The sequence below is a fragment of the Nomascus leucogenys genome, chromosome 7b, assembly GCF_006542625.1.
Source record: "Nomascus leucogenys isolate Asia chromosome 7b, Asia_NLE_v1, whole genome shotgun sequence".
Taxonomy (NCBI): Eukaryota; Metazoa; Chordata; class Mammalia; order Primates; family Hylobatidae; genus Nomascus; species Nomascus leucogenys.
Window position 1 is genome coordinate 75,057,359 of NC_044387.1, and position 24,417 is coordinate 75,081,775.

At 38.5% G+C, this 24,417-nt stretch overlaps 1 protein-coding gene across 1 annotated transcript in view; it reads right to left on the reverse strand.

Moving 5' to 3' along the window:
- Positions 1 to 24,417, reverse strand: part of DCHS2 (dachsous cadherin-related 2) — a 267,556-nt gene that overhangs the window by 152,598 nt on the left and 90,541 nt on the right. Inside the window, exon 2 of the mRNA XM_030816256.1 lies at positions 262 to 453. Within this exon, the coding sequence (XP_030672116.1) occupies positions 262 to 453 (192 nt within the window). The remainder of the gene's footprint in view (positions 1 to 261; positions 454 to 24,417) is intronic.

A 24,417-nucleotide genomic window follows, 5' to 3' on the forward strand; every position in this document is an offset into this window, starting at 1 on the left:
GGATATTAGATATCATTAAAGCGTTATTGTTAATCTTTTGTAGTTCTGTGTTTTTAAAGTCATTTTTAGAGATATTATTGAATTATTTACGGGTGAAATAACATGCTTGATATTTGCTTCAAAAAACTTCAGCAAAGGAAAGAGGTAGTGATACATGAAACAGAATGACCCAATTACTGATCATCATTGGTCCTCTGTGATGTACACACAGTGGCTCACTTGTGATTATATTTAAAATAAACTTCATATGTAAAAACTTACCCCGTCCTTAGCTTTCACCAGGAGATCATAGGTAGCTGGATCCCTTTCCCTGTCGATATCTTGAGAAACACAGATTTGCCCATCATGAGGGTCAATCCGGAATGCCTGAGGTGCTTCATAGCTCAGGAATCCATCATAAAGAGAATATTCAATAAAGCCATAGAGTCCTGAATCTGCATCAGAGGCTGTCACCTATGAGACAGGAGGGTGATCAGGAGGAAATAGAAATGCTAGCATTACTTTTCAGTGAGTTATGAATTATTACAATACTTTGCACAACCACATAACCCCCATAGCTATTCACAAAGCCTAGGCTTTGGTTTTATATCTCTCTCCTCGCTTACCTTCTGTGATAATTCCTCCTTCACTTTTCTCCTTTCTTTGTGAGTTCTGCTTTTCAATATCTCTTGCCCACTCCTGTCTTTTCAGATGATCTCTGAAAGTTTGAGGTCCTTAGGGCTCAGCCCTGTTCTTTTGTCTTCTTATTTCATTCACTATACCTAACTAATCTCATCCAATCTCAAAGATTTAAGAATACCCATAGGATTAAGGACTTGACAGCCAAGCTGTTGATTCCCTCCCATACCTAGGCCTTCGAGTGATAGGCTTGATGCCCCCCACCTTTGAGAGCAGCAAGGGGAGGGCCAAGAAATCAAGACAGTAAATGCCACCTTTACTAGAAACCCAATCCCAGTGACAGAATTCACACTGGAATGTGAGAGTTGAGTCACCCTGGCCAGCTCTCCTTATGGGAGTAATGTCCCAGTCAGGGCCCTGCACAGTGGTGTAGCATTCAGTCTGCAGGTGCCTGTAGGTACATGGGGAATGAAATGCAGCCCATGCTGTGCTCGCCAAAACAGGCACAAACACTGACATGCCCAGAGGAAAAGGCACCGTCTTATTTTGCCTTATGTACCACTTATGTTACCAGCAATCCTGTGCCTGATAGAAAAGATGAAGCAAGTGAAATTATGAAAGCACTTAACTTATTTATGCCAACTGTGGGAGTATATAGTGAGAAATACAACAGGCTCTACAGAACTCAAAAAATTCTCAAGCTCATAGGCTCATCATAGATAATGCTTTTAATTTACAACGCAACTAACAGTAAGAGCAAACACCCAGATAGCACTTACAATAAAAGTAGCATTTTAAGGGAAGACAGAAAGGAAGAGAGGGAGGAAGGGAGGGAGGGAAGGAAGGAAGGAAGGAAGGAAGGAAAGAGGGAGGGAGGGAGGGAAGGAAGGAAGGAAGGAAAGAGGGAGGGAGGGAAGGAAGGAAGGGAAGGAGGGAGGGAGGGAGGGAAGGAAGGAAGGAAGGAAGGAAGGAAGGAAGGAAGGAGGGAGGGAAGGAAGGAAGGGAAGGAGGGAAGGAAGGAAGGAAGGAAGGAAGGAAGGAAGGAAGGAGGAGGGAGGGAGGGAGGGAGAGAAGGAAGGAAGGAAGGGAAGGAAGGAAGGAAGGAAGGAAGGAGGGAGGGAGGGAGGGAGGAGGGAGGGAGGAAGGAAGGAAGGAAGGAAGGAAGGAAGGAAGGAAGGAAGGAAAGAGGGAGGGAGGGAAGGAAGGAAGGGAAGGAGGGAAGGAAGGAAGGGAAGGAGGGAAGGAAGGAAGGGAAGGTGGGAAGGAAGGAGGGAGGGAAGGAAGGAAGGAAGGGAAGGAGGGAAGGAAGGAAGAAGGGAGGGAGGGAAGGAAGGATGGAAGGAAGAAAGGAAGGAGAGAGGGAGGGAAGGAAGGATGTAAGGAGGGAAAAAAGGAAGGAGGGAGGGAGGGAAGGAGGGAAGGAAGGATGGAAGGAAGGAAGAAAGGAAGGAGGGAGGGAGGGAAGGAAGGAAGGAAGGAAGGAAGGAAGGAAGGAAGGAAGGATTCTATGCTACAGCACACATACTCTTATAAGGGCTTAAAATACATTACATACTTACAATCTATAGGTACTAACGTTCATTCCTCAGATCAGACAAGTCAGGCTCAGAGAGTTTATGTAACAGGCCAAAGGTCACATAACAAATAAGTGTCAAAACTGAAATTCATATCCATACAATTGGCAGCAGAGGGCATGCTGTAATGACCATGATCTATGTGCTGCCTCCCAAGTCTGACACCTTGTCATATATCCTTTATTTACAGAAAAATCAGACCCCAAATCTCCTGACCTTCCTCTGATGCAGAATGTGCTAGATTATGTGTAGCACCATTCCAGGTAAATGTTTACCCCATGTATATGTTGTTTCTCACCATAATATCATTAACATGAATAAACGCAGCTAGTAGTGGTGCCCGTGCTCTTAAGTCTTAGCTGAACCTTCTATTCCATGTGATCAAATTCCAACTGGGTTCAAGAAAGCAGAAATATAAAGTGATGACCATTGGAAATAAAAGAGAATTAAGCAGATTAATTCAGAAAGTCCAACTTCCCACTAATGGACATCACAGAAAAAGAGAAAACAGATAAAATGGAAAAAAAAGGAGCAAAGGAACAGCTATTTCTTTGGTTCACAAGGACACATATGCGCAAAGTCCCCAAAGTCACTCTGACAGGCAAGGAGAGAGATGGAAGAGGCATTCTGGCTTTTAACTTCTTTGGCCCAGAAGCCGTGCTCAGTTCACATTCCACTGGGCAGAACCAGTTATGTGTCCCCAGCTTAGCTGCAAGGGAGGCTGAGAAAAGGAGAGGAGCATAAGGATATTTGGTGCATACAAATAGTCTTTGTCATACATATCATTTAGTCTAGAATATATGAAGACAGGCACATAAGATTACGTAGGTCTCCAAGTAGATGTAGTGAAACTTAAGCAAGTGGAAAGTTATACCCAGAAATGGCTATCCAATGCCACCCTACTATAGATTTAGTTTTGGAAAATAATTCTGGCTGTCTTGCATATATTTGTAAGGCTTTTAGGAGGGAGGCAAAAATAAAAGACAATTTCATCACCTACAATATTTGTGCTCCTATTAGACTCATTTAACTCTGGACTGAAAAAAAAATAATCAGCTTTTCATCAATATAATATACAGGCAGGAGCTACACCTTAATTACAGTACTTCTGAAACAAAGCTTCATTCTGATAACATGTTCAACAAAGTTCTCAATAAACCTTCTCCATCCTGTTCCATCTTGAGCATATAACCAAAATGTGACTTTTGGAACTATTTTGAAGTAGTCTAGCTTAGTGGTTCTCAACTAGGGACAAGTTTGTCCCCCAAGAAGACATTCATTATGTCTAGAGACATTTTTGGTTGTCACAACTGGGGAAGGCTTTCTACTTTCATTTAATGGGTTAATTTAATGGGTTAATTTGAGAGATACTGCTACAATGTATTATATAACATCCTACAATGAATAAGATAGACTTCACAACAAAGAATTATCTGACCCAAAATGTTAGTAGTGCCTAGACTGAGAACCCCTGGGCATAATGAAACTCCTACCAATTGGCAGTGTTATTTTCCCACTTTAATTGTCTATGTCTTAAACTGATGATACAGCCTTTAAATTTATCTTTTCTCTTATCTATCTCATATTCTGTAGCAAAATTATTCATCCTGTGCAACCATCTAACATATTTATAAGTTCTTCTCATCACTTCTTCTCATATTGTGATTCTTCTCATCAGTTGGGCTGAAGCAGGAAATCCACAAATTTCCCCACTATGAAGAACTAAACTCCAAATACATTTGGTCTATTCTATTCTGACAGCTGTTAATAATTTAGCAGCTTCAAGTTCCTGAAGACACCAAATATATCTTCTAAAGCCATATGGTATTCTCAATAACTTTGGCTTCATTGAAAGACACATACAATGAACTTTTAAATTCTAAAATTCATTCTTAGCCTTTAATAGTACATATTAATAAGTGATTCAGCTTATATAAAACAAATTTCCTTACTTCCACTTTCAAGACCTTTTTCTCATCTGGACTTTTGGCAAAGTAAAATGTAAGGAGACAAAAGTAGGATAAGAGTATTGATCTCAATTTATGTTAGCAATTCACATTCTGAGTTTCAGAATCATAACATAAGAATGTTTCTCTCCCTGTTTTGACCAAAATACCTAAAAATATTGACCTAGTATTCTCAACAACATATCCCACCTATTGGGTCTTGAATGCCTAGAATTAATATTGGGTCTTGAATGCCTAGAATTAATTTGACATATTTCTAAAATTTATATTTTCCAATATCTATTGGCTGACACATGAAATTTAGGCAAATTGAATAATAGAAAATGGAAATGGCTTTGTCAAAGCTTCAAGAGGAAATCTTGCTTAGTTAATAAGCTCCATGGGTCCTTTCTCCAAAGATGGTTGTTTAAATTGAAGCAAGAGGCACCTGGCCAACTCTATTATCGCAATCTTATGGTGCTAATTGAGCATCAGAGGATATCTCAAGAGGATTTTATCCCTACATCTACTTACTGAGCCACATTACAGCACTCTCAATAACATTCCTGTGTTCTTCATCCTAATCTCAATTTACCTGTTTTAGACAGAGATGAATCTGATACTTTTTACTGTAAACTTCTTCCAACTCAGAATTGTTCTCCCCAAGTCTGATGTTTCACAAGTTTGATGGAAACATTATAAAAATGCAAAATATCAATATATTATTAAAATCCCCCTGATTCCATTGTTAGCTTTCTGAGATTTAAATAATTTTTATCAGACAAGGATATACACTCTCACCACTCCTATTCAACGTAGTACTGGAAGTCCTAGCCACAGCAATCAGGCAACAGAAAGAAATAAAAAGCATCCAAATAGGAAAAGAAGCTAAACTATCTCTCTTTACTGACAATATAATCCTATAGCTAGAGAATTCGTAAGACTCTGCCAAAAGGCTCCTGGAACTGATAACTTCAGTAAAGTTTCAGGATATGAAATCAATATACAAAAATCAGTAGCATTCCTATACGGCAATAATGTTCAAGCTGAGAGCCAAATCAAGAACACAATCCCATTTACAATAGCCACCAAAAAATAAAATACCTAGGAATAAATCTAACCAAGGAGGTAAAAGATCTCCACAAGGAGAACTATAAAACACTGCTGAAAGAAATCATAGATGACACAAACAAATGGAAAAACATTCCATGCTCATTGATTAGAAGAATCAATATTGTTAAAATTGCCAGACTGTCTAAAGCAATCTATAGATTCAATGCCATTCCTATCAAACGACCAATGTAATTTTTCACAGAATTATAAAAAACCATTCTAAAATTCATATGGGATGGAAAAAAATGCCCAAATAGTCAAAGTAATCCTAGGCAAAAAGAACAAAGCTGGAGGCATCACATTATCCAACTTCAAATTATACTATAGGACTACAGTAACCAAAACAGCATGGTACTGGTACAAAAACAGAAACATAGACCAGTGGAACAGAAGAGAGAACCCAGAAATAAAACATCACACCTACAGCCATCTGATCTTTGACAAAGTTGAATAAGCAATAAGGAAGGGACTCCTTATTCAATAAATGGTGCTGGGGTAGCTGGCTAGCCATATACAGAAGATTGAAACTGGATCCCCACCTTTCACCATATACAAAAATTAAATGAACTTTAATTTCAACTAGATGAATTTTAATTTTAATACACAATAATTCACAATATACAAATATTTAAATGGATTAAATATTTAAATGTAAGATCTCAAACTATAAGAATCCTAGAAGAAAACCTAGGAAACAACATTCTGGACGTCAGCCTTGGCAAAGAATTTATGACTAAGTCCTCAAAAGCAATTGCAACCAAAACAAAAATTGACAAGTGGGATCTAATTAAACTAAAGAGCTTCTGCACAGTATAACAAAATCTCAACAGAGTAAACAGACAACCCACAGAATGGGAGAAAATAATCACAAACTATGCATCTGACAAAGGTCTAATATCCAGAATCTACAAGGAACTTAAATAATTCAACCAGCAAAAAACAAATAACCCCATTAAAAAAGTGGGCAAAAGACATTAACAGACACTTCTCAAAAGACGACATACAAGCAGCCAACAAACATATGAAAAAAATGCTCAGTATCACTAATCATCAGAGAAATGCAAATCAATACCACAATGAGATGCCATCTCACACCAGTCAGAATAGCTATTATTGAAAAGTAAAAAAATAACAGATGCTGATGAGGCTATGAAGAAAAGGAGACACTTATACACTCTTGGTGAGACTACAGATTAGTTCAGCCACTGTGGAAAGAAGGATGGAGATTTATTAAAGAACTACCATTCGAACAATAATCCAATTACTGAGTAAATATCCAAAGGAAAATAAATTATTCTACCAAAAAGACACACGAACTTGCATATTCATCACAGTGTTATTCACAATAGCAAAAACATAGAATCAACCTAGGGGCCCATCAATGGTGGATTAGACAAAGAAAATATAGAACATAGGCACTATGGAATGCTACACAGCCATAAAAAAGAAAAATATCATGTCCTTTGCAGAAACATGAATGCAGCTGGCTGCCATTATCCTAAAGGAATTAACACAGGAACAGAAAACCAAATACTGCAGTTCTCACTCATAAGTGGGAGTTAAACATTATGTACATATGGGTACAAAGATGGGGACAATAAACACAGGAGACTACTAGAAGGGGGAGGTTGGAAGAGGGTTGAAAGTCTACCCATTGGTTGCAACGCTCATTGCCTGGGTGATGGGATCAATTGTACCCCAAACCTCAGCATCACAGAATACATTCACATGACAAACCTGAACATGTACCCCTTGAATCTAAAATAAAGGTTGAAACTACAAAAAATAAAGTAAAATACAAATAAATAATTTTTATTACTTCCTTCATATTAACATCTAGGTAAGAATTCCTCCCTATGAATGTGTCATGAAGACAGGAGACAAATTGAAATCACTGGCCCTTGAAGGCATGTTTCCATGGTTTTTGGATGTTCTACGAGTGGAATGGATCTGCCTACATCTCCCTCATCAGGATAACAGGGCCTCCTCCCCTTTAACATCAGTGGTCAGTCCAGCCATTTATATCAGCCAGACTCCACCCAAAAGGCATGATGTGACAGGGTTGGCCATAATTCCTCTATCTACTCCTAAGCAACTGTATACTTAACTCAGCAAAATTTGTGAAAAAAAAAATAAAAAGGTCTCAGAGCCCAGTAAAAAAGAGCAATAAAACAGTTCTAGTGGGAAAAAAAAAGCAGCACTTGAGATGAAATTTAAAATTAAATAACCCACTTTAATTTTTTTCTTATTACAATTTCCAGTTTTTCTATCCATGAGCATTTAACAATTTGTTTGAAGAAACAAAGTATTAACACAACACACACATAGAACTTTACATAGAAAAGAAGAAAAAAATCATTAAATAACGTTTTACATTTGAAGCACTGGACAACCACTGATCCTGCAGCTGAAATAGGACTATAATATTCCAGTGGAACTTGGAATCAGCATTGGGGCCCACAACTAATACAAGTGTGCCACTCTCTGAACACCACTTGGCAAGTTCACCAAGTTCCAAAGTCTAATGATCGAGGCTTGATCTTTATTTTCTGAATCATTTGGCAGCCTTTCACACAGCTAGTCATTGCCTCCTTATTGAAACACGTCCTTCATCAGACACCACGTTATGGCCCTCCTCCTCATGCACCACCTTACTGACCTCACCTCAGTTTCCTTCACTGGTTTTGTGTTCTCTTCCTGGCTTCTGAACACTATAGCACCCCAGAGCTCAGTCTTGGGACTACTTCTTTTCAATCCACTCTGACTGCTTGTAGGGGACTGAATCCTGGCCTCCAAAAAAACTCTGTCAATATTCTAATCCCCAGAACCTGTGACTATTCTCTTATTTGATAAAGGAGTGACTACTACCTTATATGGCAACAGACATGATTAAGTTGAGGATTTTGAGAGGAGAATCTTATCCTTGCTTATCTGGGTGGGTCCTATATCCAACAAACGTCCTTACAAGAGATAGGCAGAGGAAGGTCTGCCCAACAGAAAAGGAAGAGGCAATGTGACCAGGGAAGCAGAGATTGAAGGGATGTGGCCACAAGTCAAGGGACACCGACAGCCACCAGAAGCTGGAGAAGATAAAGAATGGATTGACCCCAGAGCCTCCAGAAGGAGCAAAGCCCTGCTGGATTGCAGACTTCTAGTCTCCAGAACTGTGAGAAAGAATAATTTCTGCTTTTTTTTTTTTACATGGAAATGTTTTTTATTTTTATTTATTTTTATTTTTTTATTATACTTTAAGTTTTAGGGTACATGTGCACAATGCGCAGGTTACATATGTATACATGTGCCATGTTGGTGTGCTGCACCCATTAACTTCTCATTTAACATTATGTATATCTCCTAATGCTATCCCTCCCCCCTCCCCCCACCCCACAACAGGCCCCGGAGTGTGATTTTCCCCTTCCTGTGTCCATGTGTTCTCACTGTTCAGTTCCCACCTATGAGTGAGAACATGTGGTGTTTGGTTTTTTGTCCTTGCGATAGTTTGCTGAGAATGATGGTTTCCAGCTTCATCCATGTCCCCACAAAGGACATGAACTCATCCTTTTTTATGGCTGCATAGTATTCCATGGTGTATATGTGCCACATTTTCTTAATTCAGTCTATCATTGTTGAACATTTGGGTTGGTTCCAAGTCTTTGCTATTGTGAATAGTACCGCAATAAACATACATGTACATTTGTCTTTGTAGCAGCATGTTTTATAATCCTTTGGGTATATACCCAGTAATGGGATGGCTGGGTAAAATGGTATTTCTAGTTCTAGATCCCTGAGGAATCGCCACACTGACTTCCACAATGGTTGGACTCCATCTCCAGGCTGGAGTGCAGTGGCGTGATCTCGGCTCACTGCAACCTCCACCTCCCAGGTTCAAGTGATTCTCCTGACTCAGCCTCCCAAGTAGCTGGGACTACAGGTGCATGCCACCATGCTCAACTAATTTTTTTTTTTTTGTATTTTTAGTAGAGATGAGGTTTCACCATGTTGGCCAGGATAGTCTCGATCTCTTGACCTCGTGACCCACCCACCTCAGGCTCCCAAAGTGCTGGGATTAAAGGCGTGAGCCACCACGCCCGGCCCAATTTCTGCTGTTTTAAGCCACCAAATTCTTGGTAATTTGTTACTGCAGCCCTAGGAAATTAACACTCCCTGAGTGGTCTGACCAGCCGACAGCACTACACCAATCTCTGTGCCAATGACTCCCCAATTCTAAATCTCCATCTGGGCTCCAGACTGCATCCTCCTATGCCAACTCACACCTCACACATCTCAAGTGGCTAATTGGCATCTCAAATGCAACCTGCTCAAAGGGAACTCCTGATTCCCACCCCACAATCTGCTACCCTCCCGGTCTTTTTAGTGAATGATACCACCATTCACTTTCTGCTACACGCAGTCAGGGAGATACTGTCTAAAATGACACCAAATCCTATTACTCTCTTGCTAAGAATCTTTCAACAACTTCCCATCCTACCCAACATAATCCAAGTCTTTAATCTGACCCCTGGCTACTTCTCTGACCTCATTCTCCACTCCTCTCCGACTCTCTCACTCCCCTCTGCACACGCTGGTCTCCACAGTCCTGGAAAACACTGGCTTGTTCCCACCTTAGGGCCGTGTACTTGGTGTTCTCTGTGCCTGCAAGGCCTTTCCTCCAGCCTTTAATATAGCATGCTCACATCTCTTTAATCTTTGTACACCTAATCAGGCAGGCCTTGCTTGATGCTCTAGTCAAGAGTCACTTTACCTCTGTCTCACCTTTTTTTTTTCTTAACCCTGCTTTGCTTTCTTCAGAGAACTTATCCCAAATTATGTTGCGTTATATATTTTTATTTATTTGTATATTGATAATAACATGTCTTCCCCACTGGAATTTAAGCTTCAGGACAACCATTACACTGATCTCGCCCCACCCCTAACCACCCCTGCTGCATCTCCAGCAGCCATAGCACTGGTGCCTAGTTCATACTGAGGTGCTAGAAATGTTTGTTGCATGAATTAATGAATCTAATACTGTGTATAGGATACAAGCACGTTTAAGAAATAACCTTTATGACTATTATCTCTATTTGCCCTTCAGAGGAAACACATAAGAACAAGATGTTTCATGACACTCATCAAACACTCATTGAGGAATAATATTTTTACTCATAAAACACTATCTATTAACAAAGCTATATTATCATAGAATAAGATCCATAATGCTTTTTCAAAGCCACTAAATGCTACAACTAAAATCAGCTAGGCAAAAAGAAAAGAAAAGGAAAGAAAACTATCTCAAAGCATGTGGAACTATTAAGATGTTGGAAACAGAACATCTTTTAAAAGGTTTTACCTTTTAAAAGGTATGTTCAGAGAGACTCTCACAGCTATTAGATGAATAGGCTGAATACATATCCTCAAGTTACAGCCTGAAAAAGTTGTTACAATAACATGTTTTTATTGCCTTAATTGAAGAATGAGTTTAAGAAACCATGAATTCTACTACTTAATTATTGTCCTTTCTTCCCACCTCAAAAAAGCGGTCTAAGGAAATTTTGTGAAAGGAGACCAGTGGGGTTTAGGGAGATGGAAAGTAACTTGTCCTATAAGGTGTTACAAAATAAACAATTAAAGCAGTGTGATCTAATAAAAGAATTGGCAGGCAGATCAATAGAACACAAAAGCAAGACCTGAAACAGATCCTACTAAAACTAAAATTGTATATAACAAAGAAAACCATTGAAGAATGCGGGTTTATTCACATAAATTGCTAGAAAAATTGGCAAAGTACATGAGGAAAAATCAGGATTGATATTATCCTCAGACCAAAATAAATTCTACACCAATATGTTAAATGTAAATAATGAAATCATTTAAAGCACAAAGAATATATAAAGAAATATTTGGCTGATCCGTACATTGAAAAGAAATTTCAAAGCAAAGAAGAATTTCAAAATTAAAGCAGATCACAAAGGAAAAAGTCAATAAATTGACTACATAAAGGCTTAAACTCCATTATGTCAAAAATATACACAAAATATTAAAGGCAAATGAGGTATATCTGCAACAAATATATAGTAAAATGTTAATGTCCTTGATATAGAAAGAGGACTTCAAAAATAAAAATAATACAGATTTCCCAGTAAAAACAAATAGCCAAAGGACATGAACAGACAATTCATAGAAAAATATATTTAAGATATTCAACTTCACTTGTAATTAAATAAATAAAATAAAATAATACTTTTGCCTTCTAAATTGGCAATCATTAAAATAATATATTAAGTTGTAGAAAGATGTATTAAGTATATGCTTATTCTTACAGCTCATCTGAAAAGTAACTTTGTGTTTACCACATATACATGTTAAACAGTCTCCCAAATCTAAAAATATTCATCTCCTTTGACTCTGTTAGCATATTTCTAAGAATATACATAGAAAGATATTTGTATGAAAAACATATAATGTGGCATTATTTATTCTAAAACCCAAATGTCCAATCAGAAAAGAGTTGTTAAATAAATTAAAATTCATTCATAAGAGAGAATTCAATGTAGGCATGAAAACTGTATATTTAAAGGCACAATAAAATGTCTAAAATATTGTGGTGAGTAAAAAAAAAAAAGTAACTAAAAATTACATATAAAAATCCCATTTATGCAAAAAAATTCAATGTATAGAATTAAAAACTGAAAGGAAATAAGCAAAGGGTTAAGTGATTTAATGTGGGGAATAGGTGATTTTTTTTTATTCCATTCATTTCTTTCCCAAATTTTCAAAAATACATGTAATTTTTTTTTTTTTTTTTTTTTTTGAGATAGAGTCTCCCTCTGTCTTCCAGGCTGGAGTGCAGTGGTGCGATCTCGGCTCACTGCAACCTCTGCCTCCCGGGTTCAAGTGAGTCTCCTGCCTCAGCCTCCTGAGTAGCTGGGATTACAGGCGCACACCACGACGGCTGTCTAATTTTTTGTATTTTTAGTACAGACGGGGTTTCACCGTGTTAGCCAGGATGGTCTCGATCTCCTGAACTCGTGATCCACCCGTCTCGGCCTCCCAAAGTGCTGGGATTACAGGTGTAAACCACTGTGCCCAGCCAAATACATGTAATTTTATGGAAACATTATTATGAAAAAGAAGATGAGCATCAAAAAATATTAATCCTAAAAAGAAATTGTATTTGATAGGCATTGGCCGTCTGTCTATTGAACTATTATGAGTGCATCTTCACAGTACTGGGTTCTTGAAGACCCACTACAGCATGGATGGGGAGGAGTCACAGGGCTGAAGGCATTACTGATGTCTAAACCAGGGGTGAGCAAGGGCCGGACAGTAAATATTTTAGGCTGCACAAGCCATAAAGCCTCTGTTACAACTACTCAACTCTGCCATTTTAGCATGAAAGAGCCGTGGACAATAAGTAAATGAATGGCTGTGTTCCAGTAGAATTTTATTTACACATACCAATATTTGAATTTCATGTCATTTTCAATTGTCATGAAATATTATTTCTCTCTCTCTTTTTTCAACATCTAAAAATGTAAAAACCATTCTTAGCTTTTGTACCAGGTGGCACAAAAACAGACAGGAGGCTGGATCTGGCCTATGTGCCATGGTTTGCTAACCCTTGATCTAAAGCATAAGAAGTAATCTTTAGAAAAACAGAGTCAACAAACACTTCAGGCCCAGGAATACCACTTCAGAATGACCTCAGTCCAGTGCATATCAGGCGCTTGTTTGACATCCTGGATTTGAGCTGGTCTCACAGGCAGGTTTACTCTCCATTTATTGCCGTCTCTATGTTCTATTCCTAAAGACAAAGGTTATATATATATAACCTTTTTTTTAAAGGACCTAAACTGTTTGACTTCAAAATGCTTTCACTGAGTGAAATTTTTATATCATGACTTTATATTTTACAAAAATTTCATTTTAATCATTTGTCATTGGAAAAACTAAAACAGAAAATGGATCTATTACAGGATCCAGTAATTCTTTTATCAAGATCCTTTTGACTTTAAATCTAATCACACTCCACGACCCCCACCCCTCCGTGAAAAACACACACACGAATCAAACAAAACAGAAACCTCTCCATGGTACCTATGCTAAAAGGAATTGAAGGAAGTTAGAGGAATAGAGTATCTGCACAGGAGCTCTCATTCCAGAGCTCTTCTCTACCAAACACCCTGTTTCAATAAGGCCTTGTCTGCCCTCACAGGTAAGATACTCATCTTTAAGAGAATAATTAATTTATATTTGTGGCATAAAAATTAGGTTGCTGGTAGCTGATCCACAGACTGGCACTTCAACATCTTTTTAGATTACTTGCTTTTGAGTTATTAAATTATTTCAGTGAACTGACCTAGGCTGTTGATACTCTTAATCCTGTGGCCAAAGAATATATTAAAATACTGGTAGCAATTGTAAGTAACTGGCTGACTAATGCTGAAAAGTCACCTCACTTTTATATCACTAAGTCATTCACACACACACACACATGCACACACACACACTAGCCCAAATACACCTACATCATCTTTCATTTCCAGATACTCCTGAAAAACAAGTTATGATGCCTACTTTCCCAAGTTCTTAATATATGACTTCAGATTCTCTTTTTAACTGTTTATTATTAGCATTAACAGTGTTAGTAACAAGTGAAGCTCTCTTAGTTCTGGTTCATATGATCATTTATCATGTAAAACTCTAACTATTCAGGACAACAATCATTTTCAAATACATTTGTACTAGTCTTCATCACCAAACAATAATAAAATAAAGAGAAAGAAACCATATGTAAACAACAAAGCAATCCATGACTGAATATTTTCATAGTATTCTTACAGGTATCTGGAAACACCAAAAAAAGTATATGGTCAGAAAATTTTATTTATCCAAAAATGAATTTGGATTACAAATACTATATGTCTATCATAGATATTGGTAACGTCTAATACCATAAATCTTTAAATGACAAACAAATTCATGAGAGGATCCTAGCTAAGTATTTCTTCCAAGGCTTTATTTCCCTGAAGCTCAGAAGCAAATTCTTTGGCCAGTATGAATCTCATATGTAATTTAGTAGAAGGAACAGACTTATAAAAGCTGATACTTATTTTTAATTTTTGTTCTTACCTCTAAGATTTCACAATGGAATTTATTTTCACATACGCCTCATATACACAGGCATCAGTACTTTCAAACTGCTGAGTAAACATCTTCTTTTCTCCGTCTTCATTCTCTGGTTTGGTTATCTCATCCAGTCTCATGATTTGAAATATCTCCTATATGAGGGTAGCTTCAACTTCATGTCTCTGGCATGAACCCTTTTCCTGTGCTACAGATTCACATATGGAAATACCTCCATGACTTTCCCACTTGTAGCATAAAGAAAGCGTTCAAAACTAAAAATAGGCAGCTCAGAGAGTCACTGATGCTGAGTTTGTAAGAGGAGGCAAAGTGCTGAAGTTCTGAGAAGAGGAAGAGTTAAAAAGACTGAGACAAAGGAGTGCTTCTCCAGGAGAGGGACCATATGCAAATGGAAACAAAAGTCCAGGCGAAAAGACAAGGCAATGGGCAACTGGGCCAGCCAACTTCATCTGACATCTCAACACCCTCTTGACACCTTATGGGTTGGATTGCGCTGCAAGAATCCAAAGTAAAAGGTGACTTTCAATGTTTTGGGGGTTCTGTGTGTTCCCAGCAGAGGAAGAAAACAAGATACTGTTCTCTCTGCAATCACCTGTACTCCACCAATGTGAACAGCAGGAGATGAAGGTGATGATGGGCCACGTGATGGCCCTGACCTGTTGAAAGCTAAAGCTCATTTCCTTTTGACCAATATTCTAACCCAAGATAGAAGACCATTGTGAAGAATTACATAAATGTTACTATTCCCAGAGAAAGTAAAAATCTGAATAACATACCCCAAACTACTAACAGGCGTTCTCTCTTGGGGTACAATCATGGGAAAAGTTAACTCATAAAATGACACAGTTTTGTAAACAATGTTTTACACTGAGCCTGATTTACTTTATATACACCAAAAGCTTCCACGTGGTATGATTGTTAAGGGCCACCCTCTTCCCACTCCACCCACAAAGATACCTTGAAATGCCCATGAAGTCCAGAGAGGAGAGCTGGTTGTTGATTTTTTTCCAAGTGATTCACATTTAAGCATCTCCCTCTTTTTTGGGAATGAGTATCATAATTCAGAATCATTTGACTTTTATCTTTTAGCTGTACCTTCCCATATATGTTTTGTAAAACAAAGAGACACCCTAAATTTATGCACAGAGGTCTTCCCAGTGGAAGGATGCATTCCCAGATATACACATGAACAGGTGCACTCTAAACTCAAGGGAAACCCATCATTTTAAATAAAAATTCTAATGAAAAAGAGTAGGAAGGCAAAGTGAGTAAGTTCACAATGTAACCTTAAGGGCTGTGATTTCCAATATGGACTGTGAGTGACTGCACTATAGCTAACTGCTTCATTTTCACACCTGCAAAATCGTCAGAGTCACAATGGGCAAATATTAAGGTTTGGAAACCTATATTCTCAATTTAGTAGCTTTGCTTCATGGAGGAAAAGAGAAAGCCATGCACATAGATCTAACTATGGAAATGTGGGATACACTGTTTTGTATACCAGCTCCCAAAACAATCACTTTTACAGAACTGTGTATTTATTGTAAACATACTATTTAGGGGACTTCCTTTTAAATTTTAGAGTCCCCTTTATAAAGACTTACAGGAAAAACATTTCTTCAGGGCTTAGTGCCAGGGAAAGTCAATGCTGCTTCTCCTGATCAGTTAGGAATGTTTTTAACTTGGGGACTATATGAGTCTTATCACTTCATTGATGTAGCTTTAATACATGTGCATAATCTTGCATAATCCACTTCCATGTGCTAAGGCTGCCTGATTTCATCTCACTATTCCACTTGACCTTTGTCCTGATTTCTTTAATTTTATCTTCATCTTACTGAGTTATTGTAGTTTTGTTAGTAGCTCATATTATATTTTTTAAGTAGATGGATAATAAAATACATTAACTTAACAAACGGTATCCAACAGAAATGGATGTTACAAGCATACAGCTATATGATTAATACCTGATTAAAGAATTTAAACCTAGGAAATGTTTTCAGCCCAGAAGAGACCAACAGATAACTGTAAACATGCCACTAAAATGAATTATGTGCAAAGCCCATTCCTCGCAAGTTAGAACTTCTACATGTTGATTCAAGTCCCATTCACATGGCTCTTCAACTAATCTCTCAGTGTTCCAAGTCAGTGATTGGGCTTGAAACCTTTTGGTTGGGGAAAAAAATGGGCTTTATATTTTAACACATACAGAGTTAAGACAAAGACAGTATGGAGATATAAAGTGATTCTTTTAAAAAGATTCTCTTTATGTAATAGTTTAATCAGATATTGTATTTCATGGTGTGATAGTCACAATGTCTTCAACATCCCAATGTCATAAGTGCTGCCTAAATTCTGGCTATGTCCAAAAGTTACTTTAAGGCTAAAAAGCAGGATTTTCCTGCCAAGGTACTCTATAGAATGTTTCATTATGTCATATGCTAGTCTAATCTCTACAGTCTTCCAGAAATGTTCCACCAGTCCACTCTTTGCTGTTTCAGCTTGACTTGGACATGCTCTTGTCCATGATCCTGAAGTCTAAGATGTGCCACATCACCACTCCCAACAGCATGTCCAAGGACTCCCAGAATTAATTACATTATGTCCTGATGGTGTCTGTCTCTACGAGGATGAGGACTGACTCTTAAGGTGACTTTATTCTCAGGCAGGTACAAACCATCAAGTAATAATATTTATGTATATAAATATTTATGATGCACATATGGGATAATTCCGTGGTCTCAGACACATCCATACTCAAGAATTCAAGGAATCAATCTAAGTAAGATTTATCATGCAGTTAAAAACACAGTTGACAAAAACTAAAATTTTACACATCCATTGGATAGATTCTCTCTCAAATCTGTAATCACAGGTAAAGGGGAGGTGTGGAACAGAAGGCTAGGAGAGGACCCATCACATGTCTCTTCTGCTGCTTCATAACTGTTATTAATGAGGGAGCCACAGTCCAGGGAGGACTCAGGGTCACCAATAATCTCACTGTAGGCCAGACTAACAAACACCGTACAGCAAATTTTTATTCTTGAAATGCAATGCACTTAAATCAGCACTATTCTGCTCATACAGAATTGAAATGTCAAGGTCAGTGCAAAGGGATTACATCTGGTCATCAGGCACAAGGCCCCCCTCAGGAGTCAGACAGGTTTTGGACTCTGGTTTTCCCTCTTGGCAGCTACGTGACCTTGGACAGTAACTTAACTTCTCTGTGCTTCAATTTCGTAGAAACCGAATAACTCATCTCTAGGCATTCTCTTGGTTACAAGTAACAGAAAATCCAACAGGAATATCTGAAACAATAAGGACATTTATTATCCCTCTTTGTCAAGATCTGGGCAGTGGTGGGGTGGGCAGTTCTAAGACTGGTTAATTCAGTAGCTCAATAATCCTATCAGGGTTCTAGATCCTTTATATCTCACTCCTTCCATTCTCTGACCATGCTTGATGCATTGGCTTATCCTCTTTAGCCTGGTCCTCACATTGGGCCAAGTTGCTGTTTGGTGCTATATATCACTTGCCAATGACAATATCCACAGATAGAAAGGACATCATATTTACCTTGCATACATATTTTAGAGAAAGAAAACCCTTCTCACAAATTCTCAACAGTGTTTCCCTCAAGTCTCAAAACTGCATGGCCTTTCCAGGCCTAGCCAATTATTTGGCAAGTCAAATTATACCACTATGATTTGTTTATACCAATTACAGTTCACTCCAAGTGGAGGGACTGAGAAAGAGCCAAACAGAATGTGCCCATTTGGAGAAAGGTGAAAAACAATAGGGACTCTGTAGCAAGGAGAAAAGGCATGAGACTGTTGGACAGGCAACTACTAGATCTGCCACTATCTTCTTGAAGCTATTTTGAGTTTTAAATGAGAAAATGTGTATAAAGCTCTTAACACAATGCTTAGCCACTAGTGCAGAGAAGTAAAAATATATTAGCTGTTTATATCATTAAGAGCATTATTAATAACATCATTAAGTATGAGTACCACATAGTCTTTCCACAACGTTCATAATCTGTTTATTTAAACACTTAACACCTGCTTGGTCACACTCCACCTGGAGAATCTAATGAACTTTTCTGCCAACCTAGCATGCAGCTACAGGTGTGTGCCTCTGTAGTGACCATGCGCATACATTTTTCTATACTGTCTCAGCTGAAGGTTCTTGGCCCTCTGAATGCCATCTAGGAGACTCTGGATTAAATCTTTAAAAAATACTTCCTTATATAGGTCTTGCCACTGATCCTCCTGTCTCCTGGATTGCTCCCCCATCACACTTGTGGTCTGCCTCCTGCCATAGACCATAAGATCTACAAGGAGAGAGACTATCTCTATATCCTTCAATGCCAGTTTCTACTGCCCAGTAGGGTTTTTGATTCAGCACATTGACCAAGTTCTATTTGTAAAACTGAGAAGTTATCAACTTTAAATAATGAGTTAAAGCATTTTCAAAGCACAATCAAATTTTCTTTCCAATACAAAGTAGCTATAAGACTATTATATAAAACTCAAGAGTGGGTTTCTTAGAAAGCCCTCAAATATCCTTAGTGGAGAAAAGCAGGCAAGAAGGAAAGTAGAAGAATGAATAAGAGGACAAAGAGGAATTATGGTAATAAGAGTCGCTAAGTAAGAAGAGGGAAGAAAACATAAGGTTTATTAACTCAACTTGTCTCTATGTGTGAACAGTATGCTAAGATATTCAATGTGCTTTCATTTGACTTAAAAATGGAAGAGTTATTCAAGGGAAGAGTTCCTATTATGACTTTGTAGGTTAGGAAATTGAGCGAGGTAAACATTTGTCATTTCTGTGGTTACACAGCATCCTGAGTTTAGGAGAAGAAATTGAGCATGATCAGCTGAGGCTTTTCTGGGATTTTCCTTTTCAGATCTGGTCTGCCTTCAGAAGACTTGAACTCTTTCTTAAATGTAAGTCTTATGTCTTTCTTGTTCCATACTTTATTCTCAGCAGTAGAAGTGTACCTGGCACATAATAGGTACTCAATATATATAGAAGAAAAGAAGAAACAAAGGAAGCGAGGGAGGGAGAGATGGGAGATGGAAGGAAGGGTGGGGGAAGAAGGAAGGAATTGAACAATTTCTGATGTCTGCCACATGGTACAGGTTTTGCTCACAAACGAGAGGCCTTCAGTTGACCAGTAATTTTGTCTAATGCAAGGGTGGAGTATTAATAAGCCCACTTGGCCACCAATTAAAAGTCCATTCTCTAATCAGCTCTAACAGTACTGATGATGGCATTATAAGTCCAATTTGTTGACACCTAAAACCTCTTAATTGGCTCTGAATTCAGGAAGGGAAAGAGTTTATTGAGCTCCCAATGCCAACACTTTGTGCTCAAAGTTTCAACTGTGTCTCTAACCTCCCTTATAGCCTATTCTCTTTTATTTTTTGCAACGCCCGTTCCTGCCAAAATACACAATCCACTGTTTCACACACTCCTCACTCCAGTGTTTGCCTCATGGTGTTCTCTTTGCATGAAATTCCCTTTCCCACTCTACTTCAGTATAACCAAATGCTACTCATAATTCATTTATTTGAATACAAAGGCCCAGTGCAATTGTTAGCACTCCAAAAACTCTTCCCAGATGCCCGCAGCTGAGGTAATCTTCCCTTCCTCTGAATTCTCAGTGCCACTTCTTTGTATCATACTGATAGTGACCATCTCCTATTTGATGTGTTTGTATATCTTAAACCTTCCTGATATAACTTCTTCAAACAGGATCTGAAGGAATTGGTAGGAATAATAGCCTAAGAGAAGAAAGGCATCCTTGTTGACATCAGCCTGAGCAAAAAGTAAGACTCATGACTGTCTAACTCATGTTTATGTGGACTGGAGGAAGCACAGGGGCATGTAATATAAGCTAAGAGTAGAAAAGGACACCGCACTATTCTAATTACACTAATTCTCATGACAATGGAAAGCCAACACAAGTTAGCATAGGAAAGAGACATAAACAGTAATATGGGCAAACATTTATCAAGCTAAACAGATTCTTACATATTTGTCAAAATCTATTTCATTCACGCATACCATTTGGGCTAAGACTTACTGACTGATTGTTTTCTCTATTTCTGTTCTTAACTTCTTTTACAAATTAGGCCAAAACTTTGAACTAAGTTTAGTCTAGGTCTAGAATACCTATTCTATATTTGAAAAGAGAGCGCATTTGTATACCTAAAATTGACCCAATTTAGGATATGGGCTCAATTTAAGTAAAATACTGCATCATATTAAATAAAAAAGTTCACTTATACTTCTCATGCTTCTTACAAAATACTACTTGCTTTTTCACCAAACCGTGACACCCTTTAATTACAAGATACTGTGTTCCTGGTTTTCTAGACAACAATCCCCCCTTAGTGGGTACCTTTTCCCTACTTTTTTAACCTGACTGTGCCTAACAGTCTGAGTTTTACCCATTCCATAGTTAATTCTCCCAAGGACAGGCAAAGAATTGAATTTTTACAAGTTCAGTTTAAAAAACGGCACTTCCTGAGACCCAGATTTCCCATTTGTCAATGAATTCCGAAGGGCTCCTTTCAGAGCAACAGCTTCTCAAAATGAGGAGATGAGGGAGGTGGTTGAGCAGTAGTTTTTTCTTCTCTCTCATTCCCCCGAAAATGAATAATGAAAACCTGGCACAAAATCTCAGAATATCTGCTCATCTCTGTGTTGGGCAGAGTAAACCTACAAAGAAGGAAAATGGCAAGTGAGGGGAGAGTTTGAAGGCATAAAAAGAAAGAGTTAATACATACACCAAGGACTGAGACTGGAAAAGGAGACAATAATGGGCATGAAAGTAGATACACTTCGTTTTTGTTTCTGTTTTGGCTTTAAGGAGGAAAAATCCCATCTGATATATGTTTATCTTCTGTGTTTTCCAAGAGATTCTGAAATCTATGTGGCCATAAGGCCTTACACTATGATCAGTGGATATTTGTTGATTTCATTTTAATTTCATTCAAATCAAGAATTGTACTCATAAATTCTCTCTATGCCCTTATAGGGGTAGAAAAGAGGAGTTTGAATCCTGGGTCCACCATGTACAAACTTTATCAAAGTTAACTAGCTACTTCCCAGGGTCGCTGCAAAGATTCAGTGAAATAATGTACAGAAAGTGTCCAATGCCTGACATATAATAAGCACTCAATAAAACATAGTTATTGTTATTATTCTTGTTCTCATTTTCCTTCCAACTTCCCTGTCTTTAACAATCACAGCCCCAGCCCTTCGACTGTGACACTGTGCTTCCGTGGTTCTCAACCACCACACCTCAACACATCATTGTTGGGATCAGCAATGAGGCATGCCTCAACTAATGTGCTTATGATATAGAATAACTTCCAAAATTTTTGAATGATTTTTTGGAAAATAAATGTTATTGAATTCCTATCCCTATAAAGCTACCCCATGATAATATCGCTCTTAGTCATTCACATTCCAGTGAGCTCTCAAGTAGGACCTTCTCCCCCAAACTGACTGCCAGCCCTAACCAATAAAGTCACATTTACTATATAAAGAGACTTAAGTCTCCATTCCTACTTAGAACTAAGGTCTGAGTCTAAATCTGCATAAGCAAAAACTAACTAAGTTATTCTACTAAATAGAGGATTACAGGTCTATATCCCTCTGGCCAAAACATTGGCAGAGGCTTCAAAAGGACAGTTTTTCCTTTGATATGCTCAAATTCTTAGGCAGGACCCTGCTCCTCATCACCCCCGCCTTCTCACTAGGTCTAAGGGAAAATGGGAACAGAACGATCAGCACGAGCCCTCCGTGTCTGTGGGCTTTTTCCATGCCTCCAAAAAACATCATCTTAAGAGGAGATTTGGAGTTTCATGAACAATTTCATGAAATCTGTCTTCTGGGAGAACTGGAAACAGAAACTGAGCTGTAAATGCTAGACTGTCATGCCTGAGAGCAACTTCCATTTTCCATTCTGGATTGGTTTTAAAATATGGTATCATTCCCAGAACTGTTAAGAATAATTCAACTTTTACCTACCCACCCTCTCCCTTTGCTTTTAATCCTTCCCCCAAATCAGATGCCATGCAAGAGTTTAACATTCAAATCTGCCAAAAAATATAAAAAAACTAGTGAGTACAAATCTGTTAAGAGTTAGAGACAGTTTATGGAAATACATATTTTAAGTACTCTGCATTAAAAAGAGAGAGAGCACATTATCTGAGACATGCCTCACTGGCGACCCCAACAACGATGTGTTGAGGCGTGGTGATTCAGAACTACAGAACCATACAGTATGACCATAGAGGGCTGAAGGTAATGGCTAAAAACAGGAAAGCGGAAGGAAAATGAGAACTGCGAATAATAAAGTAAGTTTCACTGAGTGCTCAATTACAAGTGAACATCATCTTGCTTTTGTTTGGAGTTGCTATCTTTAATATTCCAAGGAAATACAAGACCAGCAGAGGGAGTTGGTAACAAAGGGATTCATGCACCAAAGCAGAATCCGAAACCAATGTTGGTCTATAGTGGCTGAGGAATAAAGAAAGCAAATTCCAGCAGCTCCTAGAACATTCTGCTGAGGTTTTCATAGAATTTCAAATTGTTTCAGAACAGCAAGGGAAACCTAAGGGGATCCCTCGGGGAGCAAACGAATAAGAGAGGATATGCTATGCTGCTGTAAATGAGCTGTGAGAGGGCATAAATCCATAGGGCATTTCGCCCTGTTCAAGCAACCCATGATGGAATCACCAGGATTCTTCACTTGTAAATCCAGAGTAAGATTTTCCTTTAAAAGTAAGTAGGCTTTCACGGCCCGGCGCGGTGGCTCACGCCTATAATCCCAGCACTTTGGGAGGCCGAAGGCGGGCGGATCACGAGGTCAGAGATCAAGGCCATCCTGGTTAACAAGTCTCTACTAAAAATACAGAAAATCAGCCGGGCGTGGTGGGGGGCGCCTGTAGTCCCAGCTACTCGGGAAGCTGAGGCAGGAGAATGGCGTGAACCCGGGAGGTGGAGCCTGCAGGGAGCCGAGATCGCGCCACTGCACTCCAGCCTGGGCGACAGGGCAAGACTCCGTCTCAAAACAAAAACAAAAACAAAAACAAAAACAAAAAAGGAAGTAGGCTTTCAAGACTAGCCCTTATTGTTTGATGATATAAGGACCCCTGCAGAATGTCTTTCCAGGGTCCTTCTCATCCACGAAATCAGAAATGTACACTACACTCTTCAGTAACCACCCATCGACCCTTGCCCCCCATGCTATCAGGGTGTTGAGTTATTTGATGATTAAATGAGAGTTGGATGCTACCTGACACCCTTGCAAATCAGAGTCCTCATACAATTAGCCTCCGTATAGTGACACTTTCAAAAAGCAACAGGAACCTACTCTGAACACCAAAAAGAAGAATCGGCTCTTCACTTAGGGTTTTCTTGAAGGGATAATGAGAATCTACATGCTGCTTCAAACAAATAAAACTTCCTTAAAATCTACCTTAGACATCCTTTTTCCTGTAAGGTTTCACACTCATGCTAGCTACAAAATCCCTCCCTCTCTCTCATGTAACGTTGCACACATTCACTCTTTTTTTACCCTGTCCCCACCAGTTTGCTCTCTGTCCACCTATTCCATGCTCCCAACTTGGGAACTGCCAACTGCATGCAGTTCCAGAAAATTAAGAAGTCCATTCTCTCAGCCAAGCCTTTTCTCATCACTTTCATTGCAGTAAATTTATATTCAGAGTTATGCATTGACTTTAAGGTATAGTTAGATGAGTTTTGAAATGTGTATGTGCAATCAACACACCAATCAAAATAAAGAACATTTAAATCAGCCCAGAAAGCTTCCCTGTTCCTCCTCCCAGTCACTCCCACGCCCCTAAGCAACCACAGCTTTCATTTCTATCACCATAGATTAAGTTTGCTCGTCCTTAACTTTACATAGTGAGATCACACATGTGCTTTTTTCATTCTTTTTTCATTCAACGTAAGTTTTTTGAGATTCATCCCTATTG